Here is a 12,141-nt window from a genome sequence, read left to right as displayed (position 1 = left end):
TCCACAAGCCCTCATGACTGACAATATCAAAGGCCTTGATCAAATCGACCAACATTGTGTACATACCTCTGTTCTGCTTCTGGCATTTCTCCTGGAGTTATCAGGCAGCAAACACCATCCACAGCTCTTTTTGAAGTCTTACTGGCTCTTGGGTAGATGACCATCTTCCAGATGAAGGATCAGCCTATTAAGGAGGACTCTGGCAAGAATCTTGCCAGCAGTGACTAAGAGAGGGACCCCTCCTGTGATTGTCACAGGACAACCTATTTTATTTTATAGAGGTGGACAATGGAGGCATTCTTGAACTCCCTTCTTGCAGTATAACCTGGAAAATTTCAGTCAGCTTTTGTATGAGCAGCAAACCCCACTGCCTTTTAAATCTCAGCTGGAATAGAATCAGCACCAGGCCCTTTGCCACATGAGAGGAGTGTAATGGCATTGAAAACCTCTTTTTCAGTTGGTTTGACTAGAAAGGGATAGACTTCAATATGAGGTATACAGTTAGTGGCTTCAGCATTGGTTGATGACTGTCTGTTGAGTACACTATGGAAATGTTCAGCCTATCTCTCCAGGATCATGTCCTTATCACTGATCAGTGGGGCTCCATCAGTACTGAGTAGGTGAGATGTACCATAGGTCTTTGGTCCACAAATAACCTTCAGGGCATCATAGAAGCTCTTTGGGTTGTTTTTATCAGTATAAAACTGAATTTCATCTGCCTTCTTACTGAGCCAAGAATCCTGCATCGCTCCACAGTTTGCTTGTACTTTATTTTTGATGGAATTAGACACTGCCTTCTTAGAGATGGAAAATCCATCCTGCTGGTAAACCCTGTAGAATTCTTGTTTTTCATTTAGTAGCTGCTGAATTTCCATGTCATTTTCATTAAACCAATCCCAGTATTTGTGAGTGTTTTGAGCCAGATGAGTAAATGTGATGCTGTACACCAAATCTTTGAAAGTTGCCTCCTCCTTTTCTGCTCCACTGTTGCCAACTGTGGATCGGCTTAGCTTTTTCTTGAAGTCAGCAACAAATTGTTCCTTCCTGGAACTCTTAATTTGTTGACTTTGTCTTCTGGTAGTCATTTTGCCTTGGGGAGATTGCTTTTTTTTGAATGCAAATGTTTAGCTTGGAGAGGATAGGTCTGTGATTGGTCTAGCACTCTGCACCACACATTGCCTTCATCACTCTCTCCTTACAATGACCTAATCTGTTAAATGCCCATGTTTATTATAAGGGTTCATCTACCCAGTTTATTGCATTTAGGTTAACAGAAGTGTTGGTGATAAGAAGTTCATGAGACACATAAGTTTCCATAGTAAGTGACCATTGCTGTTGCTGTTTCTGACTCCATTCCTCCCAAGGAAATCCTCCCTGGCATATCTGATAGTCTGTGTCTGCTCTGGCAATAAAGTCACCTAGAATTACAAGCTTATCCTCTCCGGACACACCGATAACAAGGGTCTCTGGGTCTTTGTAAAATTTTTCTTTGACCTCATTAGGATTTGTCATGGTGGGAGGATACGCACTGATGATGGTGGGTGGCATGGCACTTTCCTTGCATTGTCATTAGCCTGTCATTTACTCCTTTTTGGAGTCATATAAACTTGTTGACTAGATTAGATTTAAATGCAAAACCTATGCCAGCTTCATTGCACTCCTCATGGTGGCCACCCCAGAAAAACATGTGTCCAGCTCTGACTTCAATAAGATGGCCTTTGTTTGCCAGCCTTGTTTCATGCAGGACTATTTGAATGTGATACCTGTTGAGTTCTCTCACAACAGGAACTGTTCGTTTTTCAGGTTTACTGGATTTTGTGTTGTTCATAATTGTACACATATTCCATGTATCAATGTTAAGTGGAAACATCTTTGCAAAAGTTTTTGTATTGTTTTTGTGTTTCAAGCACAAGGTAGGATCCCCTCCTGCTGTGGTAAGCAGGACAGGATTAGGTTAGGGGAAACAGACAATTTTTAGGGCACCTTTTCTTGCCCCTTCCTCATGACAGGAGGTGAGCAGTGCAGTCCTTCAGAAAGGCTGCTCAGAAACCCAGGGGGCTGCCGAATCCCACTGCTGCTTCAGTCTAGTGAGAAGATGGCTCTATGCCTTGGGCTCCCTCTGTGCAGGATTGTGACTACAGCTCTCAGTGTATCTGTAACCAGCAGCTTCATCACTTGCTTATCATCACAGGACTTCAAGGTAGGTAAAAATAATAAAATTACGTGGATGACTATCTTTTGACTGGTACATAAATTGGATTTAAGTGAGGCAGAGTTGTGTGAAGTTGTTGACCTCACTCTTCCAGAGTCATCAGAGTCTAGTGGCAAGACAAAATTCAAGGTGACCGGTGATAGCTTGGGATGCAGTGGATGACTGTGGCATCTTTGATGTTTAACCAAGCTCTAAGCACTTCACAGCACCTGCTTCAGCTGCCTTCATAGCCCATTGGAACAAATTGTTCACATTTGCCTATTCCACCAGGGGAAGTCTCCATATGCTTGGGATAGATACCCCCTTAACTCACTGACAAGTTGGAGGTATGTCAGTTACCCTCAAACTGATTTAGCCTGTCTGCTGAAACAGTTTTACCTGAGTGTGGCTGCTACACATGCTATAGCTTCTTGGAATGATAGGTGAGAGTTAGGTGGCAAGTGGACACCAAAGGTGAATGACTAGCCCTGAAAAGGGCTCAGCAAGCCCTCACAACCAGAGATGCTAGTCCTCCTTGAACATCCATATACCGCAAAGGTAGTAATAGTTAATCTGGGGAAACAAAAGGTCAAGAATCTCAAGAGAAATGGAAAAAAAAAATAGTGAAGGAAGAGGACCTAGCGGTACCGGATTTTAATCTTTACTGCAAAGTCGAAATAAAAATGATTTGGCACTGGTTAAAAAATGGAGGGGAGGATCTGTGAAACAGAAGCAACATATAGAAGCAAAAGAATCTTGTAGGGTAGTATTTGATAAACTCAAAGACCACCTACTGGAGTAAAGACTTACTATTCTACAAAAACCACTGGGAAAATTAGAGCACAGTCTGGTAGAAATTAGGTTTAGATCAACACCTCACACCATATATACCAAGAGAAGCTCCAGGTGGATGCATCAGCAAAATGTAAAAGTTCATGTCATAAACCTTATAGGAACAAAGATTACCTTTGGATCTTTTGGAGAGAGGAATTCATGACCAGATGAATTGATAGAGAAGATGACAGGAGATAAAATGGACAATTTTGATTAAATAAAACAGTGTCTATGTACATAAATATATGCACAGATATATTTATACATACATGCATACACATATATATTGCACAAAAAGAACCAGTACATTTACAATTAGAAGGGAGACAATTTGGGAAACTTTTTTCAGCAACTTTTTCTGATAGAGGTCTAATTTTTAAGATGTAGAAGGAACTGATTTAAATATATATGAACAAGATCCATTTCCTAATTAATAGTCAAAAGATATAAACAAACACTTTTCAAAAGAAGAAATGCAAGTGATGTCAAAAGAAATATTAAAATCACTAATAGAGACTTACAAATTAAAGCAACTCCAAGGTTCTTATATCTCTCAGATGGACAGAAATCACAAAAAAAAAAAAGAAAATGAAAAATATTTGAAGGGCTTTGGGAAAATGGGCATACTAATGCACTATTGGTGGAGCTGTGAATTGATCCAAACTTTTGGAAATCACTTTGGAGGTATGCTCCCCAGATCAGTAAAATTTGCATACCCAGTGATGTAACAATGTTACTACCAGGCCTATAACCTAAAAGGATCAAAGAAAGAGGACAAAGATTCCTTTATACAAAATAATAGTTAAAACAGGTCCTTTTTTTTGTAGTGGTAAAGAACTAGAAACTGAAAGGTTGTCCACTAATCAGGAAATGGTTGAACCAATTGTGATATATAAATATAATAGAAAACTATTGTGCAGTAGAAATACTCAAAGAGACTCTCTAAGAGAAACCTGGGAAAAATTTTATGAACTGAATCAGAGTGAAATGAGCAGAACCGGGTGAACTGTTTATATAATAACATTATGAAGGCAATCAACTTTGGAAGGCTTAAGAACTCTAATTTCTAATCAGTGAAATGACCAACCATGAATCCAGAGGACTGATAATGAACCTCCTAACAGAGATAATGACTTAAAATGCAGAATGAGCAATGTATTTTTGGACATGAGTAGCATGGGAATTTGTTTTGCTTGACTATTCATATTTGATAGAATTTTTAATTCATTTTTGTTTTTTCTTAATGGAGATGGAAAACAGATCTAAGGATAGAGTTTACCATAACCTAAATGAGAAGAGAAGGAATCACAGAAAAGCAGTGCAACTTTGAAGTGAATTTATTAAATGCTTAAAAAGGAAAGCAAACTCTTAAGTAATAGATGATCAATTTCACATATAGCCTGTTCTTGTCATAAAATACATATGAAAATGCTCATTTCATTTGGTGTTTGCTATCTTTGTAATTAAAAAAATAAAAAATAAAATAAGCAGCAGTTTATATTTCATCCTAAAGGCAATAGAGAGCTATTTGAGAAATGATGTGGCCAGTCCTTTGCTTAAAGAAAATCACCTTGGCAGCTCTATGTAGAGGATAGATTGAAATGGAGAAAGACTTGAGGAAGGGAGACCGTTTAGTAGGGCATTGCTGTAGTCCCAGAAAAAAGCTGATTATGCCTTGAACGAAAATAGTTGCTATGTGGGCAATGAGAAAAGGACAGAATGAGAGGTGTTGCAAAAATAATGACAAATTTGACCACTGATTGGATATATCTAAGTCATATGATCAGTGTACTTGTTATGGGTCTACTATGTGGCAGGCACTGTGCTAACTAGGGATACAGAGTTAAAAATTATGTCATCCCTTCCCTTAAAGAGCTTTAATGCGATCAAGTCTCTTGTCCTCTAATTTTATACTCTTTCCATCACACTTCAGTTGATTGTAGTGACAGTGCTATACTATTTTAGACTGATGTTTGTAGGACATAGATAAAAGTAGTCATTCATTTTTCTTTTTTTGATGGTGCTGTCTTATGGTTAGGTACCCCAATTACTACCTCATTTTTATTCTTTTGATTATTATACTTTTTGATGTTAAACATATTGTAGTACCATATGTTTCTTACTAGCTTGGGATGTGGGCCATACACTATGACATTTCTCTTAGAAAGTCTTCAATAGCTTTAATAGTGTAATTTCTTTAACCAATTAATACCCCTTCAGTTTTACCAGAATAATAAAATGCTAAAAAAATTCCTATTATTATTAACAACAGCATAGGAACTAATCATTATTATTATCATGATTAACTTTATTTGGGTCCTAATTAATGAAAAAAATATCTTTTGTAGTAAATGAAATAACTACCAGAAAAAAAGTTTGGTATTTATTCTCCTGGGATTGTATTCTTGCCACCTGTATAATACTGATTTAATAGTATATAAATTTAGATTCTACAACCTTGCTATCTGCTTGACATTGGGAATGAATTATATACATGTGACAAGTTTAAATATGCATTATTCTTCAGTGTGGTTATGGTCCTGGCATCTTAGATGAGGTGTTAAAAAAATCACTTTGCTAATGCAGTGAAGTAGTACTGAATTTATTGTGTTTTGCTCATGTTTTCAAGCCAAAAATAACAGATATCGGTATTTTCTTTTTTTTTCCTTAAACCTTTTCTTTAGAGGAGAATATGTTGCAGGGTCATGTACCTTGTGTCTTATCACTGTAGTTTTTCTGTGGCAACTCTTTGGAAAATGTTTCTATGTTCATTGTTTAGTATCAGGTCTAATTGATTTCCTTTAAAATATAATGAGATAGTTTAGGATAATTTTCTTCTAAGCTGGTACATCTTTTCCAATTTTTAGAAAATATAGCTTAATTGAGCTTAAATGGAAATTGGTAGTTTAAGTAGCTGATTCTGATTTTATTAGAGCTGGTATCTGAAGTGATGAGAGGCAGCATGCAAGTAAGGTAAAAGGTAGCCTTTAGAATATGAGCTACTGGAGAGTAAGGATTTTTTTTTGAGCCTTTCTTTGTATTGCCTAGAACTTAGCACAGTGATTGGAATATAGTAAAGGCTTGTCAATTGACAGACCAAATAGGTATTGTAAATGTGACTTCATTGATATGGAACTGCTGGATAAAAAAAACCTTCCTTTACCAATGCAGGTCAGCATCTTTTCTGCAAATTATAGTTTTAGAAAATCACCTGGAGAATTGAAAGGTTAAGTAATTTTTTCAGGGTCGCTGAGCCAGGATCTGTTGGAGGTCAGACATGAATACTGTATAATTGATTTACCTTATTTTCTAATCCGTCATGTCCTTTGGGCTATTTTTTCTGCACAATTCTTCTTTTATAATGTTAGAGTGTTTACTCATGTGTGACGCATAGCTTTTCATTCCCTTCTAATGACCATCACTTTTGATTCTTTAGAGATGGTGGTCTTCCACGATTTGCATATAGCTATATAGTATCAACTAAAGAATTGTGATATTAAAAAGATGTGCATTTTTTTCTTAGGAGGAAGTAATAAAAAAGTTATAAAAAAGGGATAATAAAACATTCTATATAATTTTACAAATGCAAGCCAGCCTGTTTTCTTATTCCTCTTCATTTTAGATAGAGTGGTATTGTCGATAGAAAGCCAGGCTTTGGAGTCTGGAAACCTTGGGTTTTAGTCTCAGCTCTGACATAAGTCAACTGTGTAACACTGGACAAATTACTTACCTTCTCAGTACCCTAGGTAATTCCGTAAGACTAACTTGCAGAAGAATTCACATGTGTAGTCTATATCATATTGTTTGCCTTCTTAGGGGGAGGGAAGGGCAGGAGTGCAAGAGAGAATTTGGAACTAAAAATGTTTTGAAATGAATGTTAAAATTAAAAATGTCATTGGGAAATAGCAATACTAACAAAATAAACAAGAAGACTTGTATCAGACTGCATTGGTAAATGGAGTTTCTTTGTAAGGACTTACATCAATGAAATCACAGGTCCAAATGGGGAAAAGAAAAAGAGAGGAAAGGAAAGAAATGTGCTGTAAGATGTGGGAATACAAAGAGAGAAAGTAAAACATCCCTGCCCTTCAAGAAGTTACATCATACTCGGGGGAGACATCGCCTAAAGGGCAGTTGTGGCTGGACCAGCAGTATTTTGGGTCAGGAACGTTACAGGGAAGGTGTATGGAGTCATAGTGTAATTCTCAGAAAAGACATGCCCTTTCTGGGAATGATGGTGTTGATTTGATTTTTTTGTTGGGGATAGGGAGTCTTTTTTGTGGTTCAGAAAGGCAACTCCTATTTTTTTCTTCCTTTTGGTTCTCTACTTGCTCAGAGGATACTTTTTTCTTTGTCATCTTGATGGTCAGTATGTCTTTTTTTACATCCTGTCAATTTCTCCTTGTTTGTTTTTCACATATAGGTAGATGGTTTGTAGTCTCTCAGTCACTCTCATCTCTGTTTATGATCTTATGAATTCATGGAAGTCTGGATTGAACTAAAACTGGTAAAAGTTTACCAGTTTACCAGGGACTCAGGGCAGTTGATGGAATGCTGGTTCAGAGATGAACCCTGTGGCATTGTAGCATGGTGTGAAGGTGGCCAGGAAACAAAGTGTGGGGATGTGGGCTGGAGAATGATTTGAACACACACGCGCGCGCACACACACACACACACACACGCACGTGCACACACACACACGCACACACACACATACACGCACACAGAGTTCCATAGTTATGGTCTTTTGTAAAGAAGAAGTACATCCTTTTTCTTTTTTTAATTTTTTTCTAGGGCCAAGGGCAGCTAGGGGGCGCAGTGGATAGAGTGCTGGGCCTGGAGTCAGGATGATTCATCTTCCTATGTTCAAATCTGGCCTCAGATGCTAACTAGCTCTGTGACCCTGGGCAAGTCACTTAACCCTGTTTGCCTCAGTTTCCTTATCTATAAAATGAGCTGGAGAAGGAAACGGCAAACCACTCCAGTATCTTTGCCAAGAAAACCCCAAATAGGGTCACAAAGAGTCTGACATGATTGAAAAGGACTGAACAACAACAAATAGGAACAGGTTTAAAATGACACAGCAATTTTTCTTTTTTTCTTCGTATTTTCATTGTTGTAAATTATACATATTGATATTCTGGTTTTGTTCATTCTGTGTCATACATATGCCTTCCTAGTCTTGTTGTAATTCTTCATATTCCTTTCTTATAGTGTGGTAACCTATTGCATTAATGTACCGCAACTTGCTTATTCTTTCCTCAATCTATAGGCATCTCTTTGTTTCTAGTTCTTTGCCGCCACAAAAAGTATTGCTGTAAATATTTTAATTTGCAGGGAACCTTTCTTTCTTTGACATCGTTGGGGTAGGAGATCATGGGTATTTTATGACTAAGAGTTGTTTTGGATTTTTCTCATCTATGACTTTCTGTGTCTCAACTGTTTTTTCCCCTATGTTATAGCTGTCCTCTCCTATCTAGTTTGGTAGACAGACATAGGCAGTTCTACCCCTTCCCCCCACCTCATTCTTTTTCATTTTATTTATTCATTTAATAAATATTTATTAGTTATCTAATACATGCCAAATACTATGCCAAGTGGTGGGCATATAATACAAAGATAAAATGAAAGGGTCCTTAACTGTATGGAATGAATGTCCTTATTTTTGGTTTTTGAAAATATGATCATTGTACTTATATTGCCTAATCCTTGATAGAATTGATGAGGGCATAATATGTAGGGAAGAAATTATCTTAAACTTATATATAGTTTTTTATGCTTTGTTTCTTTCTGCAAGTATGATTTCTCCATTATTTCTACATTGACTTTAGCTTCCGTATGTAACAATGCATCCTCATCTCCTCTCTCATTTGTCCACTAAAAAAGTCTGATATGTTGGGAATTCAGGTTGTCAGGGAGGGGGTAGGCAACTATAATTTTTTTAATTAGTGCTTTATACAGTGAGTCCTAAATTAAAAGGGATTCAGTGTTCTAGATCTTGTTAAATTTTGGAATCAGGTAAAAGGAATGCTAATATTTATTATTAGACTATAATATTAGTCTGTTTTAAAAATTAATCTTAAGTTGTTTGGTATTGTGAATAGTAGGTATTAAAATCACTTTATAAGATTTTACTGCAGGTGTTCCCCTGAAGTATATATATATATATATTTTTAAGATAAGGGTTATACCACTACAAAAGGTTTAACCACTTAACTCCACAAATTCAGACACATTCAGTGGCTTCTAGTAATCCATCTCTGGGTGTAGCCTGATGGTAAACTCTTAATAATACTCAGACATCAGAAAGGGATGTATGCAAAAGATGTTGTGAAAGTAGAAATGACAAGACTTGGCAACAGATTGGATATGTGGGATGAGAGTGTTCGAGGAGCTGTTCAGATTGGAAGCCTGGGTAGCTGGGAGGTTGTTGATGCTCTCAACAGTAATAGGAAAGTTTAAAACAGGAAAATTTTGGAGAAAAAATGAGTTCTGTTTTGGACATTTTATTTCAAGATGCTATCAGCCATCCACTTGGAGATGTCTAAGAAGCAAATTGGTAATGAGAGGTTAGGGCTAGATAAGTAAATCTGAGAGTCATCTGCATAGAGTTGATGATTGAACCTAAGAGAGGGTGTATTACCTCTGGAGTCAACACATTCTGCTTTTAGACACACCTTGAATTATTAAGGTTTTTTTTTTTTTTTTGGTTATATCAGGCCTTAAATCAGTCTCTCTGTAGTTTCTGCCCACTTCCTACTAGTTTTCCTGAGGGCAAAAAAAGACAAAGCAGAACAAGTCTAATCATTTTTACACAACTGGCCTTCAGACACCCGAAAACTACTATTATTCTGTCTTCCTGCAGCCTAGAGATCCAGTACAGATGACATTTAGTAAATAAATGTCATTTGAAGCAATGTTGCCTAAAAATTTAAATTTTTTTTTTTAACCAAGAATGATAGCAAAAGAGATTCAAAGCAATATGGCTATCACTTATGGGAGCATTATATATTTTTTAGTGGTAAGAGTATATACTTTCATTTAAAAAGGAAGTGCTGCAAAACTGATACTGGTTTCCTTATTTATTTTTAAATCAGACACTTGGTTTTGGAAAAGATTGAGAATTTTGAAGTCATGCTAATTTTTGTAGTCTTGCTCTCTTAGGAATTTAAAAGTAAGCCAAGTATGAATAAATAAAACTCCCTTTACCCCCTTCTGATATTCATTATGGAGAGCAAAATCATTTTAAAGATGAATTTAGTTTATTTCTAATATTGATGACATGCTTTTCTTGTCTGTACTATTAAATTGTTAATTTTATTAATGGCAAGGACTATCGTGGGCAAATCACTCTTTAGGCTTCAGTTTTCTCATTTGTAAAATGGGAGAGTGGACTATGAAGTCCTTTTCTGCTCTAAATCCCTGTAATCTTATGTTCTTCCTGTAACACCCTATATAACCTAGCCCCATTTAACTATATGGGCACTCAAATATGGCAAATGTAGTAGATTATAAATCTGTTCTATCAGGGATCTTTAGATAGCAAGCTTACTCTTAAATTTTCATTTCACTTTTTAGGGGCCTCAAAATGAGATTAAAGAATTAGAAGTATAGATAGGCAAGCTTAACTACTTTATGAGAAATATTCAACAACATTGATAACTTGTCCTATGAATTTTAGGTCCTATGTAGTTTTCTTTGGGATGGATGCTTGCTCCACTTAACTGTACAGTCTACCACTTTGATGTCTTGCTGTCTTTGTTTCTATATCAAAAAACTCGTTTAGAATTTTGGGTCTTAAATTCTTACTTGGGTTGTGTGAGATTATTTAAAAGTAAGGACATTTTACATAAATTGCCCAACAATGTTGTTATCATTTGAATACTTTTTAAAATGTAAATGTGGGCTCTTCAGAGTTTTTTTTAGTGGTTTGAAAATCTGATCTCATGAAGACCTAAAGAGAATATTTATAATATAAAGTAAAAGAAAGTCTGCATGTTATAAAGGAAAATCTGTGTTACATGCTATGTGGTCAGGTCACAATATTTTAGGTTGGAAAAATGCAAAATGAATATAAAGCAAATATGAAGCCATTCATATTTCAATATAGAATATTTGTTTTTAAACTATTGAAACATTAATTATTTTAGATATCTTGGCATTTGAAATTTTATCATATAAGTTAGAGTACAATAATGAAGCTTATTTACATTTTCATAGTTTGAGTAGGTAATTTTGTAGTGTAATGTAAAAACACTGGATTTAGAGGGTGAACAGAAGACATGAATTTGATTTTCTTTACACTGCTGGTTATTACTCTGTGACCTTGAGCAAGTCATTTGATCTCTCTTGACATCGGTTTCTTCATGTGGAAAAAAAAGAGGGTATTAGAATAGAGTATGTTAGACCTCATACTCTAAAGTCTGTTCCACTACAAAATAAGGACAATTTCATTTAGTTCTTGCCTTTGCCTGAGTATTATTTTCTAATGGTTAACTTGCCCTATGGTTCTTTAGGGTTTACTGAAGATTCTCCTAATTCCTTTTTTGCGTATATCTTCTCTTGCAGGATAACATTTTGCCATCTGCCTTTCCAGAGCAAATGGCTCTATGTGGGCACAGAAAGAGGTAACATACATATTGTCAATGTTGAATCCTTCACACTCTCGGGCTACGTCATTATGTGGAATAAAGCCATTGAGCTGTAAGTTTGGTCACATATTCCGTATTTTAAAATTTTATTACTACATATGAAAGTATCATATATTAGTTGTTTAATAAATGCTTGTTAAAAGGAACAGAATTCCTGCCAGATGCTTCTAATGTTAGATTTGTATTCTTCCCAATGGTGGTCATCACAATTCTCAAAAAAAAATTGTTGGCTTATATTTATATTATAATATATTATATTATAAATATGTTGTATATAATTATTTTTTAGAATATGTACATTATCAGCTAGGTGGCCCAGTGGATCGAGTGCTGAGCCTGAAGTCAAAAAGACCTGAGTTAAATACTGCCTCACAACACTTACTAGCTGTGAGACCGTAGGCAAGACATTTAATCTGTTTGTGTCAGTTTTCTCGTCTATAAAATGGGGATAATAATAGCACTTAC

General features: G+C 36.0%; 1 protein-coding gene across 2 annotated transcripts in view; it reads left to right on the top strand.

The window, feature by feature from the left end:
- The window catches only part of STXBP5 (syntaxin binding protein 5), a 214,002-nt gene that overhangs the window by 39,205 nt on the left and 162,656 nt on the right, over positions 1-12,141 (top strand). For both annotated transcript variants that reach the window (XM_036767272.1, XM_036767271.1), the window contains exon 5: positions 11,594-11,728. In XM_036767272.1, the coding sequence (XP_036623167.1) occupies positions 11,594-11,728 (135 nt within the window). The remainder of the gene's footprint in view (positions 1-11,593; positions 11,729-12,141) is intronic.

This window comes from Trichosurus vulpecula, chromosome 7, assembly GCF_011100635.1.
Source record: "Trichosurus vulpecula isolate mTriVul1 chromosome 7, mTriVul1.pri, whole genome shotgun sequence".
NCBI classification, from domain to species: Eukaryota; Metazoa; Chordata; class Mammalia; order Diprotodontia; family Phalangeridae; genus Trichosurus; species Trichosurus vulpecula.
Note: the sequence above shows the minus strand (reverse complement) of the source record. Positions and strands in the feature narration are given on the sequence as shown.